The 18,248-nt window shown below is 40.9% G+C and overlaps 1 protein-coding gene across 1 annotated transcript in view; it reads left to right on the plus strand.

The window, feature by feature from the left end:
- Positions 1-7,823, plus strand: part of RRAGD (Ras related GTP binding D) — a 41,884-nt gene extending 34,061 nt beyond the window's left edge. Inside the window, exon 7 of the mRNA XM_077903088.1 lies at positions 4,911-7,823. Coding sequence (XP_077759214.1) covers positions 4,911-5,062 — 152 coding nt within the window. The 3' untranslated portion in view covers positions 5,063-7,823. The remainder of the gene's footprint in view (positions 1-4,910) is intronic.
- The last annotated feature ends 10,425 nt before the right edge of the window (positions 7,824-18,248 follow it).

Here is an 18,248-nt window from a genome sequence, read left to right on the forward strand (position 1 = left end):
CTGGAAAGTTCCTCTTTCCCTTTGTAGTTAATAAATGCTTTCAAATGATGTAAAGCCTCTTCCTCCTCACACCTTTGCCCACTAATTTTAACATCCATCTGTGGTTGTGGAAATAAATTGAAACAGGAGTTTATCATGTGGGTCTTTGTAAGGTACTGCTAAACCACCTAGGTGGGATCATCTCTGAGGATAGGCAGATTTGGTAGCATTTACTAAACTAGCTAGAAACCTAGGTATTAGTCTTAATGTTATAACTAGGAAATAACAGATTTAACCCCATCAGGTTAGGGAATCCTGGGTGGCTCAGCAGTTGAACATCTGCCTTTGGCTCAGGGTGTGATCCTGGAGTCCCGGGATTGAGTCCTGTATCAGGCTCCCTACGGGAGTGGAGCCTGCTTCTCCCTTTGCCTGCTTCTCCCTCTGCCTTGTGTCTCTGCTTCGATCTCTGTGTCTCTCATGAATGAATAAATAAATAAAGTATTAAAAAAAAAGCCATCATGTTAAACCCATCATGTTAAACTCATGTGCTTTATTTTTTTTTATTTAAAAAAAATTTTTTTTTCATTTATTTATGATAGTCACACAGAGAGAGAGAGAGGCAGAGACATAGGCAGAGGGAGAAGCAGGCTCCATGCACCGGGAGCCTGACATGGGATTCAATCCCGGGTCTCCAGGATCGCGCCCTGGGCCAAAGGCAGGCGCTAAACCGCTGCGCCACCCAGGGATCCCGCTTTTTTATTTTTTTAAAGATTTTATTCATGAGAGAGAGAGAGAGAGGCAGAGACACAGGCAGAGGGAGAAACAGGTTCTATGCAGGGAGCCGGATGTGGGACTCGATCCTGGGACTCAAGGATCATGCCCTGAGCCAAAGGCAGATGCTCAACCACTGAGCCACCCAGGTGTCACCTCATGTGCCTTTTTAAAGTGATTATCTCTATTTGCCTGGGATGGAAGGGCTTCCAAGGACAGGAGATCTTCAGAGCTGATACTGGGAACGTCCTAGGCAAACGGCGAATTGATCACCCTAGGGATTAGGTGGTTGTCACTGAAAGCAAAACTTAATGCTTATAAATGCATAAAATAGTTTGGTTTTGTAGCTTTACTTTTTCCTCTTTTTTAAAGATTTTATTTACTCATAAGAGACAGAGAGAGAGAGGCAGAGGGAGGAGCAGGCTCCATGCAGGGAGCCTGATGTGGGACTTGATCCCGGGTCTCCAGGATCAGGCCCTTGGCTGAAGGCGGTGCTAAACTGCTGAGCCACCCGGGCTGCCCTACTTTTTCTTCTTTAAAGATTTTTATTTTTAAGTAATCTCTCAACCCAACACGGGCTCAGACTTCCAATCCCAAGATCAAGAGTCGCAGGCTCTTCTTCTAACTGAGCCAGCCAGACGCCCCTGTTTTTGTTGCTTTAATCTCATATTGTAGAGTCCTGTTGGCGCAGATAACGGACCCTTGTTGATGAGCTTTTCCTCATGCTGGGTCTCTGAGTTTTCATTAATGATCTCTGTGACTACTTTGGCAGAAAGGAGAGGATCGAAAGCAGATGTGGAGTTTTCAGCCTTGGCTGCACGTTATAGGTACCTTGGGAAAGGAGGCGCTAAAAAATATGGAAATCTGGGCCCTCCTCCAAACAATTAGAATAGAATTCCTGGGAGAAGGGCCTATGAAATGTTAAATTGTTTTAAGTACCCTGGATGTTTTTATTGTACGGCTAGGGTTGAGAACCACTGAAGCAGAGAAGGATGTGGAACCATCACGTAACTATGGTGGTGAAGATAGTGTTTGTTCTGTTGGAGTCTCTGTTCTTGAACATTTCAAAAGCTTTTAGTGAAAAGGTTGAAAGAAATGGCAGCCACTTGATATGAATGCTCCCTTTAAAAAAAATAAAAAATAAAAAAAAATAAAAACCTCAGTTGTGAATTTTTACTTTTAAAACTTCAAATGCAGCAGATAACTGTTAGGTTTTAAATTGTGAAGATGATGGGACGCCTGAGTGGCTCAATGGTTGAGCATCTATCTGCCTTTGGCCCAGGGCATGGAGTCCTGGGGTCAAGTCCCACATCCGGCTCCCTGCATGGAGCCTGCCTCTCCCTCTGCCTGTGTCTCTGCCTCTCTCTCTCTGGGTCTCTCATGAATAAATAAATAAAATCTTTAAAAAAACTGTGAAGATGAGTAAGTTCAGACTTGTCAGGAACTACCAACAGATTATTTCTACAAGTTGACTTTTCACTGAGCCAAAGTTTTTCTAGCTAAACTTTCTTCCTAAGGCAGTTGGTTGCATATATAGGCAAAGGATTTTGAGGTGGTTCTCACATCTTCTATCCATATTCCCACTAAATAAAATCATTTCTTTGTTCCTTGTTTATTTTCTTTTAATTACGTGCTTTGTTTGGAAGATGGTCTCAAGAAACAAAAATGATAAAGTAGGGAAATGAGACAGGGAAGGTAGAAAAGCCACCCATCGTGGTGTCGATGAGTAGATTTATGTTCACTTCCAATAAGAGAATCTCTGAGAAGCTGTGTGGAACAAACTCAGAATCACCCCAGTTGAGTATGGGAAACTGCAACATTTTTTATTTATTTTTATTTTTAGAATTTTATTTAAATTCAATTTGCCAACATATAGTATAACACCCAGTGCTCATCTCATCACGTGCCCTCCTTAATGCCCATCATCCAGTTACCCTGTCCATCCACCCACCACCCCTTCTGCAACCCTTTGTTTCCCAGAGTTAGGAGTCTCTCATGGTTTGTGAAAGACTGCAACATTTATCTACCTTCCTCCACCATGCCCCTGTTTGAGGGGTGCCTTCAAAATATTCATTCCCATATCCCTGGTAGCTGTCTGTGTGTGGTCAAGGCAGTTATGTGGTACCAAAGAAAGCCTTAGACAGAAAATGAATGTTTATTTTTTAAGGCTTTATTTTATTTTAAAGATTTTATTTATTTGAGAGGGAGAGAAAGAGAGCATGAGCAAGGGGAGGGGCAGACTCCTCACAGGGCGGGGAGCCCCACACAGGGCCCAGTTCCAGGTCCCTGATGTCAGGAACCCAGCTGAAGTCAGCCACTCAACCAAGTCGCCCAGGTGCCACAAGATTTTGTTTTTAAGTAATCTCTACACTCAAAATGGGGCTCGAGCTCACAACACTGAGATCAAGAGTCACATGTTCTACTGACTGAGCCAGCCAGGTGCCCGGGGCTTATTTATTTCTTACTACTTTCTCCCTTATTCCAGTAGTCTTGCCTTTAGGATTACCACTTAAGGGTTTTATTGCACTGTGGTCACTGTCACTTCAGAAGCAGCAGAGGGCGCCACTCAGAGAGTTTCCTGCTTCTGGAAGTTGAGCTAGTGTTTCCTCCAGGACACTTGCGGTTATATGACTACTTTGAAGAATTTCACTCGTTGGCTAGAATCCCAGTTCTTTTATTTCCAGGCTTTGGAAGCATCACCTCAGTGGATGGAAATGATTGTTAGGCTAGTTATTCTAATGAATTTAAAGATAGCAAATAGAACCAACTGCCTTATCCTAAGTGGTATAAATATAATGTTGCTCTCAACACTTTTACAAATTAGTGTAATGAAAAATGTACCCAAGGGAGATCCCTGGGTGGCTCAGCGGTTTAGATCCTGCCTTTGGCCCAGGGCCTGATCCTGGAGACCAGGGATCGAGTCCCACATCAGGCTCCCTGCTTGGAGCCTGCTTCTCCCTCTGCCTGTGTCTCTGCCTCTCTCTCTGTCTCTCTCTCTGTGTGTGTCTCTCTCTCTCCCTCTCTGTGTCTCTCAGGAATAAATAAATCTTAAAAAAAAAAAAAAAAAGAAAGAAAAATACACCCAAGATTTGGGATTATCTTTTTTTTTTTTAATTTTTATTTATTTATTCATGAGAGACACACAGAGGCAGAGACATAGGCAGAGGGAGAGGCAGGCTCCATGCAGGGAACCCGATGCGGGACTCTATCCTGGAACTCTGGGATCATGCCCTGGGCCAAAGGCAGACGATCAACCACTGAGCCACCAAGGTGGCTGGGTCCCTGGGATTATCTTTTATTCCATTCCTGTACCAGTAATTTCAGAAAACAACAGAAGATTCTCCCCTACTATTTCTGCATTTAAAATTTACTTAGTATTGAGTGAGTGTCATTGGTCGTTGAACTTCCAAGCTTGAAATTGACCTGAGGTAACTACTACCACTCCAAGGTCAGGGACTTTGCTTTTCCCAGGGCTTCTGACAATGGCTTAAATATAATAGATTTTCAGTGAGTATTGATTGGTTGAATGATGAATATGGGAGCTTTGAGATCTTAGCCACATTTCAAGTCAGGGTTGGCCACCACTCAGTCAATTTAATAATCCCTTTTGAGGAAAAATAATAAACATCCATGGAAGATATGTCTTAATTGTAAGAAATCTTGAATTCTGGGGGCACGTGAGTGGCTCAGTGGTTGGGCATCTGCCTTTGGCTCAGGTTGTGATCCAGGGGTCCTGGGATCGAGTCCCACATCAGGCTCCCCGTATGGAGCTTGCTTCTACCTCTGCTCATGTCTCTGCCTCCCTCTCTGTCTCTCTCATGAATAAATAAATAAAATCTTTAAAAAAAAAGAGAGAGAGATCTTGAATTCTAATAGGTCAAAAAATGTGCATTTCAGTTGGTTCTTCAATATTACAGGTCATAGACATCTTTCAAAATGTAGTCTCTCCTCTGGAACCTTTCCTTAGGAAAATGTGGACATTCACGAAACTTTGCATGCGATTCCTGAAGCCCAGCTGCAGAGCTTTGAGGGAAATCTGTGGACCTTCTGTTGAGGCTGCTCTAGTAGCTTGTCCTGATTGACCTGACCATAGCATGACATGACAAGAGAAGATTATTATTTCTGTGTGACATTTCTAACTATTTTGTTTTCTTCCCCAGGGCTTATTGACTATAATTTTCATTGCTTCCGGAAAGCCATCCATGAGGTTTTTGAGGTGAGAATGAAAATGGTGAAATCACGGAAGGTTCAGAATCGGATGCAGAAGAAGAAAGGAGCCACCCCCAATGGGACCCCAAACGTGCTCCTGTAGTGAGGCTTCGCGAGTATCTTTGCAAGTCAGACCTTTTGAGGCTGCTGCCCTGTGTTGCACTAACGGAAGAGGAAAAAGGAGATTGGGACACATGATGTATTTGTTGTAAAAAAAAAAAAAAAAAAATCCTGCAACCCTCTTGATCTTTTTTAAATAAAGTGAGCACTTTGAAGCCGAAACTTGTATTTTAACAACGAAGTCAAATCTACTGTAATTTCCTTACACAAATGTAAACTTTTATGGTCTGTAGTCAGAAACTCCGATGTGAGGACTGCCAGGAACTGTATATATTTTGCTCTTTTTCATGTTTTTTTTTTCTTTGAACTTTGATAAGACAACTTTTCTAAGCTTTTTTCTGTACTTGGTGTCAAGGACATGCATACTGTAGGGTAGTTCAGATCTATATGGCAATCAGAAATCAAAAAAGCAATGCACTGGCAATGATTTTTTTTTTTTTTACAAATTTGGGAATCTTTGCTACTAATTGTTAAGAAAAATCATTTTTCAGTGGAGCTGAGACAGATTGGGGCGGCAAGCTCCAGGAGCAATAAGAACTGTCTCCTGTTTATAACTGGTATAAATGGGAGTTTTGTTGAATAATATTAGCACCAAACTTATCTAAAAATTTCTATAGCTGTGGCAGTACTTCCCTACTGAACAGTTTTTACAAAGCTCTTTACCTCAACACACATCTCTAGAATCATTTTATACAGAGAGGTTATTCCTTTTTGCTGCATTACTGTTCTTTAGAATCTTCGGGACCAGATTTCCAAAATGGTGCCAATCACTGGAGAGAAATAAGAATGTTGCTGAATTTCAGGGTTTCTGGAGGCTTTTCTGTACCTGCCACTTAGGCTGAAGTAACATCAGAGGTAACGTGGTTTCCCAAACGTAGGTGATTGGTACCTACAGATTTAAAAATATATATATACAATTTGTATGTTTGGCCGCTGTGAGATGGGTCTGTTGTGCAACATTTAAAATGTTTATTTAGGATCATAACCACAGGGAATGTCTCAGATCTCTCCCAAAGAGCATAATGCTGGTGAGCACATTTGTCACCACTGAGTCTCCTGCTCATCCATGACAGTGTGCCTTGTGGACTCTGCTTGTTCCCACCTTCTGATTGAACTAGAGCTCAGCTTGCCAGCAGCACACTCTGCACAGCTGAAAAGCCATCCTGCAAACCCCTAACAATCGGCAGGAAGAGGACGGCCAGAGGAGGCATTACAGTTAGCTATGTGTTTGTTTCTGTGAAATTCTTCCACTTATATTTACTTTAGACTTTCAGGATATTAAGGGACTCCTAAATCTCCCCTCATCCCAAACCATTCCTAGTAGATAATTCTATGTCCGTCCCAAGGGTCAGTGTCCTAAAGCATACTTGAGAGTGTTAGAAAATAATTTTATGTATGTATTTATTTTTAAGCAGACTCATAAGGAAATCGAAGCTGGTCCTAGCAAAATGTACCAAGTTCCTAAAGCGACTTAACCTTAAAACTATCCTACTTCTGTGTCTTCCTTCCATACTCTCTCCCTCCCTCCCCAAGTCCTATTCCTTTGAGGCTGCTAACTACAATGCAAGATGGTAGCTGATTCAGGTATAAGATTTGAGTCCTCCCAAGGGTCCGTGCATTTTGAAAGGAAATTTCTCAGAATTATTAAGGCGCCCAACTCCCTTCCTCATGATTCCTGCTCAGAAGCCTGGGTGGGTAGGAACCCAGGGTTCCAAAAGAGACTTTTCCTTAATTTCTAGACCTGTATATCCTGTTGGCTCTTTGGATCTTTGCCAACAGGCTTGGTACATATGGGTTATTCTTATAAATTTAATGTTCTAATATTTTTTACACAATCTTTCTTTTTGATTAAGCAAATAAACAATTTTCTAATGTGACTTTATCCTCAAGGTAGAGACACTTGCCTATCTGGTAAATCACACAATACGTAGGTATACATATACATATTATTGTAACCAGGAGGAGCTTCAATTTTTAAGCTGGGTGTATGATGGGTTTTTGTAAAATGTGCCTTAAAAGTCTATTACTTCAGGAGCAAATGATTCTTTGGGGGAAAAGCAAAAAAATAATCCTATGGCATAGGACCTGAGTTCATGGTAGTAAGTGCACTCTTTGATTGATTACACACTAATAACATAGATTACTGCCTCAAACCTGTAAGCATGGCAATGACCTCTTAGTTAAAGACAGATGTAGGAGTTATGTCTAAGTTTTCAATTTTTTTTTAAGTCTGTGCTATTGGAATTACAAAATCTATTCCTTTTGCATTTTATTTTTGATATGGAACTTTGCTTACTGCGATGTGTATGGCCATGTTTAGGTCTCAAATCTATGCTATAAATACAAAGCCCAAATACATGGCTACAGTGACTGCTCTGGAACATTCTGACTCATTTTCAAAGGTTGAGAACTTGACCTGTGGGGTTCTAGGGCAATTAGAACTTCTATGTGGAGGTGAGACTGTGAATTACCATCTTTGGTTGTTTTTAGTTATGTAAATTAGCGTGTATGACCAGGGTAGAGTGTTTTTGAAGGAATATAAATTAAAAAAAAAACAAAAAAACTGGTTGGCCTTCACAGACAGTGTTATTTTGTGAGCATAATATATTTTGGACCCTTAAACATAAAAGGACTAAAAAACACAGCAATATTGTTATATACGGGTTATATGCTAATTCTGTTTGAGACATACTCCAGAAAAACGGCTGAACTGTCTTGATTATTAAAGTATGGTATGCATTTAACTTCTATAGACTGGTTGTAATTTGTAATCAAGCGCAATGTTATGTTTTACTTTAAGCAGTACATTTATAATTGTTAAACCATTGCTTTCAAAGATGTTAACTGCCAATTTAAAAGCATGTGTCATGCTCATGATTTGGTAAGGCCCTTGTTTTATTTCAAGCATATTCGTAACTAATCATTCTGGGACCAGAATATTCTCTTTGGTGAGGTGTAAGTATGATCCTTCCTGTTTGTGGTTGTTTACTGCATGTGAATATCATGGCTTCATTGGCCCTGCTGGGTCCCTTTAGTAAAATGTCCTGATTAACCAGCTTTCATTTTATGGAAATGAGGATAAATCACTCTATTTACACTTTTATTTTTATTATATTTTTAAGCTCTCTTATCTCCAAATTTTTTATGGGAGCATGGTTGTTTAGAACCGTTTTTTTTTTCAGTAAACCTCAGATACTAATTCTTGCTGCTCTGTCCCCTAATCCCTAGCCATCTGGAAATTCTTTTCCAAACAGTCCACCTTATCGATTCTGACTTGCTTAGTAGGATTCCAATCTGTAATGACTTTTACAGATTCTTAGAGTTCCCAGAGAAGACTAGCTTTAGATGTTGTATCATACATGAGGGGCACTGGGGTGGCCTAGTGGTTGAGCATCTGCCTTTGGCTCAGGTTGTGATCCTGGGGTCCTGGGATCAAGTCTCGCATCAGGCTCCCTGCAGGGAGCCTGCTTCTCCCTCTGCCTATGTCTCTGCCTCTCTCTGTGTGTCTCGGATGAATGGATGAATAAAAAATATCTTATATATGAAATTCTGTTTCTGATTGGAAAATCTGGTCTAAAATAATATGTTTTTAAGATTTTTAACGGATAGTGATGTTGAGTTTAGGAGAAAGAAAATGTCTTTAACAGAATTACTTACTAATGCTGTATAATGATTGAGTGCACACATTATGTCAGGCTCATAAGTGCTTTTGCATAAGTTATCTTCAGAAACCCAAGAGGTGGATACTATTATCACTCCTATTTTACAGATCAGGCAACTGAGGGTAGAGAGTTAAAATAACCCAGTCAAGATCATGTAACTAGCAAGACACAAGGCCGGGAGTCTAGCTGGAGAGTCCACCCTCAATACTGCTCTAAGCAGCTGTACCACATGTCCCTTTAAATGCTCTCTCTTTACAGATAGTAAAATGGGGGACTTGAAGTTTAGGATTTACTGCTGCCTGGGATTATGAAGGCTAAAATGCTGGGAAATTTTAAAAGAAATAGCTTTTCTCACATGAGAAGCAGTAAGAGCAGCCTTTTAATGTGCTTCACTCAAGATTATGCCTTCTTCCTAATTCATTACATAACTTGAATATGAAAAATAATATTAAAGTGTTTAAATATCAAAAGAGAATTTAAATACCTTTTCCAGACATTTAGTTTTCTAAGAAGCAAAAGTATATCAAATTCTCAGAAAGTCGAGAGAATTAGTCTTTGATCTTAGCTATATTCAACCTTTTACTTCATTTCTATTATATGCAACCATATTTATATATAAAAAAACAATGATCTGGATTAAAACTCAAACAAATTTTTAAAAAGATTTTATTTATCTGAGAGAGAGAGAGAGCAACAGAGCAATAGTGGGGAGGAGAGGGAGAAGCAGATTCCCTGCTGAGTGGGGAGCCTGATGAGGGGCTCTATCCCTGGACCCCAAGATCATGACCTGAGCCAAAAGCAGAGGGTTAACCAACTAAGCCACCCAGACACCCCCAAAAAGATACATTTCAATCCTAACCTCTCCTTGAGCTGCAGATCCACCTTTAAAATTGCCATTAGCATAATTTTACTGGAATCTTCTATAAGAAATCTAAAATGTCCAAAATTGAACTCCCTTCTTGCTAAATCTTCTCCTTCTGTGGTGGTGTGACTCTGCTTCCTGCAGTCCCTGCCAGAAATGTGGGCCTCCTTCTTAACTCTCCCTTCCAGCTCACTCCATCCAATCAACCATCCAGTTCTTTCAGTTCAGCCTTATAAACATCTATTCAATCAATTCTCTCCATCTCTTTTGCCACTACCCTGGTTTAGACCACCATCTCCTTTTCTGTGGATCTCAATAGCATCTTAACTAACATCATTCCACCTCATCCATCCATCTCCATTCTCCACACAAGACCCAGAGTGACCCTTCCAAACCACCACCATTCTGACCATATCACTGCCTTGCTCAACATCTCTCATAGCTCTCCATTATAGATAACAAACTCCTCAGTAAAGTTTGCAAGAACCTGTCTCCCTGGTTCTTACCTCCCTCTCTAGCTGTGGTTCATCTCTCAACAGAGGTGAACCAGCATGCCCCTATAGTGTATGGTAAGTAAGAGGAAACATGAGTCTTTTTTTTTTTTTTTTTTCTGGTTTTATTTACTTCAGAGAGTGAGAGAGCAAGAGTATGAGTGGGGAGGAGAGGGAGAAGCAGGCTCCCTGCTGACCAGGACCCTGGGGTCACGACCTGAGTAGAAGGCAGAGGCTTAACCAACTGAGCCACCCAGGCACCCCCATGGAACCATGAATCTTGATTCCTTTCTTTGTCAGTTGTTTTCTAAGGGAAATGATAATGTTTTTTTCATTCATCAGTGACTGATAGGGCACCTATTATATGCCAGACATTGTGCTTAATAAAACAGCTAAAAGGCAGATTCTAGAGATGCAAGGATTTTAGTAATAGAAAATAAAGTACTTTACAGAACTGTAGGAGTTAACTCTTCATGCAATACATTTTAAACTTTTTGTTGTTGTGAGTCACAAAAAATACAACTCACACTGCAAACTATCACATAGTCACACCTATAAAAATTACTTTTTAAAGTTTTTTTTAATTATTAAAGATTTTGGGGATCCCTGGGTGGCGCAGCGGTTTGGCGCCCGCCTTTGGCCCAGGGCGCGATTCTGGAGACCCGGGATCGAATCCCACATCGGGCTCCCAGTGCATGGAGCCTGCTTCTCCCTCTGCCTGTGTCTCTGCCTCTCTCTCTCTCTGTGACTATGATAAATAAATAAAAATTTAAAAAAATTAAAAAAAAAACTTAATTATTAAAGATTTTATTTTTAAGTAACCTCTACACCCAATGTGGGGCACAAATTCACAACCCTGAGATCAAGAGTCACACGTTCCACCAACTGAGCCAGCCAAGCGCCCCTTATAAATATTACTTTTATTTTTTATTTTCATTTTTATTTTCTTTAAGTGAGCTCTATGCCCAGGTGGGGCTTGAACTCACAACCCTGAGACCAAAAGTCACATGTTCCATTGCTTGAGCTAGCCAGGTACCCTATAATTATTACTTAAAAAAAAAAAATCACAAAGTACTATTCCTTCTACTGCAATGCATTCTAGTATTATTTTCTTTATTTCCTTTTTTAAAAAAGATTTCACAATCCACTAATGGGTCACGACCTGTAATTTGTGAAGCATTGCTGGAGTGAATGAATCCATTGGCCAGATCAAAGCCCAAATCAAGAGTCTGATGCTTAACTGACTGAGCCACCCAGGCACCCCAGTAATTAACCTTACTGGGAGTTTAGGGACTCATAAGTTTGTATCTAAATTCTATGGAACCTTTGTTAATTCAGATGTCATTGGTTTTATCTGGTATCAAGAATCCACAAGTTTTGCCCTTTTGTAGTATTTGAACACTCCAAGAAGCAGGTGGACAAGTCCCTTCCCCATGAAAGGGAGTTGATATAGCTGCTACACTCAGTGTGGAGGAGAGCATTAACTAGTGTCTCGCTGCCTGGGGTCTTGACATCCCAGCTTCCTCAATGTGTACTCAATGTGCCCCTTGCTGCTGGGGCAAGGAGGATCTTTCTAGTCTCCCAAAACTGTGTAAAAAACCTAAGGCCGGGATCCCTGGGCGGCGCAGTGGTTTGGCGCCTGCCTTTGGCCCAGGGCGCAATCCTGGAGATCCGGAATCGAGTCCCACGTCAGGCTCCCGGTGCATGGAGCCTGCTTCTCCCTCTGCCTGTGTCTCTGCTTCTCTCTCTCTCTCTCTCTCTCTCTCTCTGTGTGTGACTATCATAAATAAATAAAAATTTTTTAAAAAATTAAAATTAAAAAAAAGAAAAAAACAAAAACTAAGGCCTGGGGTGCCTGGGTGGCTCAGTCGGTTAAGCATCTGCCTTTGGCTCAGGTCATGATTCCAGGGTAATGGGATAGAGCCCCACATTGGGCTGCCTGCTCAGTGAGGAGTCTGCTTCTCCTTCTTCCTCTGCCCCTCCCCCCTGCTCATGGTCTCTCACTCTCTCTCAAATAGATAAATAAAATCTTAAAAAAGAAAAAAACAAAACAAAACTAAGACCCTTCCCCTGAATGCCCAACTATAGTAGAGTAATTAGGACCTGTTTCTTCCATGCTAATGCAGGCCCAAGATGGGTCCCTCTGGTGTGAAATTTAAGCCGAAGGCAATCAAGACCCTCAAGAGAAACTTTGGCCCCTCCTGTAACCACACAGAAGAATCTAAATTGGGGGTCTTTCACAGAGTAAGGATTATTACCAGAGATAAACTTTATCCGAGTGACTCATCAGTATGGCAGGGCAAACACCTAATTACCAAATATCTACTTTACTTCTTATCACCCTGTGCAGTGCATTCCTTCCTTCTGAAATTCCAGGTCCCTACCTCCTTCTCTTTAGTTCAGGATGACATACAGACCTCATTTTGCCTGTCTTTGGAGTTTACATTTCTGTGTGGATTCCCCATGTGTATGCCATTAAATTTTAGGTGGCCCTTATTAGAAAACTGCCACTGCTTGAAGGCCTTTCAATACCTATTTTCTTTCTGAAGAGTACGTCGTTCAAGAAGACAAAGTAGGGGCACCTGGGTAGCGCAGTGGTTGAGTGTCTGCCATTGGCTCAGGGTGTGCTCCTGGAGTCCTGGGATCAAGTCCCGCATCAGTTTCCCCACAAGGAGCCTGCTTCTCCCTCTGCCTGTGTTTCTGCCTTTCTTTGTGTCTCTCATGAATAAATAAAAAAAAAAAAAAAAAAAAAAAAAAAAAGGACAAAGTAGATAAAAATATAAGGCAACTCTCCTTTCTGAAAAATGGTATTTGGGAAAAGTTTTGCTTTCTCTTCTTGGCATATATATAGCATACATTTTCTTTTAAGAACATCTGCACCTAAACCCAACTTCAACTTCCAGGGAAGTCAGACTGGCCCAGCTGATTTCTCACAAGATGCTAGAAGGTGTATGGAGTATGGCATACCCATGCCTTTTGGTTATTTTGTGCTAAAAGGATAAACCATAGGAAAGTCCAGCACTGCTTTTTAAAAGTTGATGACTTGTCATTCAAAGTTTGTAGACTGGATTTTAATGGGAAGGAGCATAAGGTTGTTTGTTCTAAAGATGTTAATAGTATTACTGAAATGCCTTGGGGCTGCAGAATTTCTCTCTGAAGGTCTGTAATTTGTGTATTCACTGAGCATTGTCTGTAGACTAAAGAAGTTTTCACATCTTTATGAACAATGACTTTTTTGGACTACTGTGGATACTATAGTGATGAAGAAAATACAAATTTCTTTAAAAGTATTAAATTCGAAGTAATTTTTTTGCCATTTTGTATTTTCCCAACGAATAGAAACTGAAACTGCTTTCAAGATAGGGAGCAGTTTTTTAAGCTATTCAGGCTAGTTCATAAGTGAACAAGTTTCTTCAATTGGCAAGTGGCTAAAAAGGCTCAGAGGCTGATGGATTGGCAATGGCCCGATAGGGGACCTGAAAGAAAAAAGGCATAGACAGAGAGGCAGAGGGACAGTGCTGGGAGAAATAATTAAGAAAGGACCCGGGAGGAGGGAGGAAGAAGACACAGCTGCAGGCACATCGTGAGGTACCTGTTCTTTCACCCATGAACAACTAGTTTTATCTTAGTGGCAGGTGTTTCCTTAGAGCTAAGATTAGAAAAGGAAATATCTCTTGACCAACTCATCAATCTGTTAGAACTAACGAGTACGGAATATGAGTGTTGCAATTTTTTTAATTTTAAGAGCACTTTTATTATGAGGGGCACCTGACTGGCTCAATCAGAAGAGCGTGTGACTCTTGATCTTAGGGTCATTGAGTTTGAGCCCCAGGTTGGGTATAGTGATTACTTAAATAACTGAAAATAAATAAAGGCACTTTACTATGAAAAACCACAAAAACAAACGAAGTCCCTGCAAATGAAGCAAAACCACAATACTAAGCAGGTTTCTTTTTCTTCTTTTTTTTTTTTGGTAAAGATTTTATTTATTTATATTAGAGAGCATGCGCATGAGCAGAGGGAGAGGCAGAGGGAGAGAACCTCAAGCAGTCTCCCTGCTGAGCACGGAGTCCCTTATGGGGCTCCATCTCACGACCCTGAGATCATGAATGGAGCAGAAATCAAGAGTCTCAGACACTTACCTGACTGAACAACCTAAGCACCCCTCTATTTCCTCATTTCTAATATCAAGAGCTGTAATTTTGGGTAAAGTGTCAGATAAATCAAAATTATGGCCGCAGATTGGATCTCCAAAAAGACAGTAAAAGACAATAAAAATGATTTAAATAGTGTGGCAAACAACTGTTTACTACTGTATTTAGAAATTGCTTCTTTGCTTATTAATGGAAAATGAGGTACTTTTAAAACGAGTGGACTATAAGTCGTTTGGTGGAAGGGCCCTACTAAACTAGTTTCACAAGCACTCCACTGGGTTTCAGATAAATTCACATGTGATCTCTTCACAATACTTTCTTCTAGAACACAGTATTAGAAAAGTGTTAACATAGAATTAGCAGGTCAGATATGTCTTGAACAAATCAGAAACTGAGGAGGATAAAATGAAGAGGTCATTTCACTCCTGGATCTGTCAGCCTGCCACCTGATGGTGGGTAGATGCTGGACCTGCGGTGCAGTAAGGCTGGGCTCACGGGAAACAAATTCCTTCCTGGCTGACATTTTTGTTCAGGTGAGCAGAATTTAAACTTGGGTCCCTGATAATGGCCAGCATCTCCTTATATTAATACCAGCTACAATTACATCCCCATTGAATAAATAGTCCCATTTTTCTTATTAATTATTTTAAAGGGGAAATCCTGGGGGTGAAACAATAGGAAAACCATGGCAGGTGGGTCTTCTTTTAAGTGAAAAATTGAAAAGTGTCTATTAGAAAATATTCAAAGTAATTAATAAAATGCCCACAATAGAGTCCATATATAACTTTCTGAGGTGTTTTTTCACTTTTAAGTATACTCTAGGAAGGCATTGATGTGAAATTAGTCAATTTACACTATCAATCTAAGTGATAATAGTACTGCTACTTGCAAAACAAGTAATCCAGTTAGCTGATGGCAGATACTTTTATTTTTTTTTAAAAGATTTTATTTATTTATTCATGAGAGACACAGAGAGAGAGAGAGAGAGAGAGGCAGAGACACAGGCAGAGAGAGAAGCAGGCTCCATGCAGGGAGACCGATGTGGGACTCGATCCCAGGACCCCAGGATCATGCCCTGGGCTGAAGGCAGGCGCTCATCTGCTGAGCCACTCAAGCGGCCCCCCCCCTTTTTTAAAGATTTTATTTATTAGATATTTTTTATATAAAAAGGACTATATACAAAGGAAGCTCAACTCTGTTAAAGTACTAATACTTTATAAATAAAGGTTCAAGGTAAATACACTAAAATGTTGATCATGGCCATTTCTGTGCAGTAGGATTATGGGAGATTTGCATTTTTTTCATATTCCAAATACTGAACAACAATCATGTAAACCTTTATGACCAAGAAAAAAAATCATTTTAAAAAATAAGAAAAGTTTGGGGCTCTTGAGTGGCTCAATTAAGCATGGACTCTTGGTTTCAGCTCTCAGAGTCCTGAGATCAGGCTCTTGATGGGCATAGAACCTACTTAAGATTCTCATTCTCCCTCACCCTCTCCCTCTGGCTCTAACCACCACCCCACCCTTGCTCGCACTTGTGTGTGTTTTCTCGCTCTCTCAAATAAAAAAATATATATAAGAAAAGCTTTAAATGCTGAAGGATAAATATCTCAAAGTGAATAACACTGAGGTTCTAAGAAGCATATCCATTTTCAAATAATGGGGAAAAGGCCTGATTTTCCCCAAAATAGCATGATTCCTTGCTAGTGTAGCAAAAACAATCCAGGTTTCAGAGTCCAAAGACCTGGACTTGAATCAGGGTTCTTCCACTTTCTAGACAAGCAACCTCTGATAAGACAATGAAACTTTAAGATTTCAAAGTATTCAAATCAAATAAAAAAATAAAAAAAAAATTCTAGAAAAAATTGTTTTCATCAATATGATAAAGCAATAATGTCGGAAGCATAAGAACTTGTAGTGGAAAAAACTGAGAATTAAAGTAAATGGTTTTGGGGTACCTGACTGGCTCAATCGTGAAGCATGTGATTTTTGATCTCAGGGTCATAAGTTTGATCTCCATTTTAGGTGTACAGATTAAAAAAAAATTTTTTTAAAGATTGTATTTATTTGAGAGAGAGAGTGAGAGAGAGAGAGAGCAAGCGCATGAGCAGGGGAGGGGCAGAGGGAGAGAATCCCAAGCAGACTCTGAGCTGAGGGCAGAGCTGGGCTCAATCTTGTGATCTGAGATGAGAGTCAGATGCTTAACTGACTGACCCACCCAGGCACACTCCCCACCAAATCTTCAAAAAAATAAATTGCTCACTTCTCTGAGACCTCAACTGTCTTCACTATTAAAATGGGTATAAATAACCTGTGCTGCTATCAGTATTGTTCGGAAGAACAAATGAGTTGATGTATGTCAAGTGCCCAATACTGGGCCCCATACACAGGAGATGCTCAAAAAGTATAGTCCTGGCTCTGCTCCCTGGATGCAAATAAAGATGGGTGGGGGATCTGCACTTCAAAGGGCTTCTGTTCTATCTAAGGAAAAGAGGAACTGTATAGGTCAATGATTATAGTTGTGTGTGTGTGTGTTTTTAAGTAGGCATGGAACCCAACTGGGGCTTGAACTCACAACCTTTGAGATCAAGACCTGTTCTGAGATCAAGAGTCAGATGCTTAAAGAACTGAGTACCCAGGTGCTGGATTGTGGTTCTAAATAAATACTCTTAAATGTCTCTGCGGACAGAAATCTTTCGATTGGCTTAGAGGTCTTTGGCTCTTGAGATAAGCTTAAAAACTTTAACATGTGCCCATTAACTAAAGTGTCAGAATAAATTTTTTAAGAACATTTTTATTTATTTATTTATGAGAGCCAAAGACAGATGCTCAACCACTGAGCAACCCAGGAGCCCCTGGCATATGGATTATTTTGAGCTGAAGGCACTTAAGACCCTGGGAGCTCAAAAGAAACTTTTGCCCCTCCCTTAACCACACAGAAGAATCTAAATTGGAGGTCTTTCCCAGATAAAGGGAAGGCATAAATTTTATCTGAGTGACCCATCTGTATGGCAGGGCAAACATCTAATTACCAAACATCTGTTCTCCTTATTGCCTGTGAATTGTATTCCTTCCCTCTGAAATCCCAGATCCCTACCTCCTTCTCTCTAGTTCAGGATGACATATAGACCTCATTTTCCCTGTCTTTGGAGTCTCCATGTCTCTTTAGATTCCCTGTACATTCGCAATTAAAGTTGATTTTCTCCTGTTTATCTGTCTTGTGTCAATTTGTTTGTTTTTTTTTTTTTTTTTTAAAGATTTTATTTATTGGGATCCCTGGGTGGCGCAGCGGTTTGGCGCCTGCCTTTGGCCCAGGGCACGATCCTGGAGACCCAGGATCAAATCCCACGTCGGGCTCCCGGTGCATGGAGCCTGCTTCTCCCTCTGCCTGTGTCTCTGCCTCTCTCTCTCACTGTGTGCCTATCATAAATAAATAATAAAAAAATTTTAAAAAAAATTAAAAAAAAAAAAGATTTTATTTATTTATTCAATGTACAATGATAGTCACACAGAGAGAGAGAGGCAGAGACACAGGCAGAGGGAGAAGCAGGCTCCATGCACCGGGAGCCCGACGTGGGATTCAATCCCGGGTCTCCAGGATCGCACCCCGGGCCAAAGGCAGGCGCCAAACCGCTGCGCCACCCAGGGATCCCAGTCTTGTGTCAATTTGATTCTTAGTCCAGCTAGAAGGACCTTGAAGGGGACAGGAGTTCTTGCTCCGTGAAAAGGGACAAAGAATTCTTGCTCCTCAACTGGACTCTTCCCCCCCCCACCCCCACCCCCCACCCCCCAAGACTGGCTCAGTGGTAATTATAATCTCTCCTTTCTTGGTTAAAGACAAACAAAATTGGGCAGCCCGGGTGGCTCAGCTGTTTAGTGCCGCCTTCGGCCCAGGGTGTGATCCTGGGGTCCTGGGATCCAGTCCCGCATTGGGCTCCCTGCAGGGAGCCTGCTTCTCCCTCTGCCTGTGTCTCTGCCTCTCTCTCTCTCTCTCTCTC

Source organism: Canis aureus, chromosome 7, assembly GCF_053574225.1.
Source record: "Canis aureus isolate CA01 chromosome 7, VMU_Caureus_v.1.0, whole genome shotgun sequence".
NCBI lineage: Eukaryota > Metazoa > Chordata > Mammalia > Carnivora > Canidae > Canis > Canis aureus.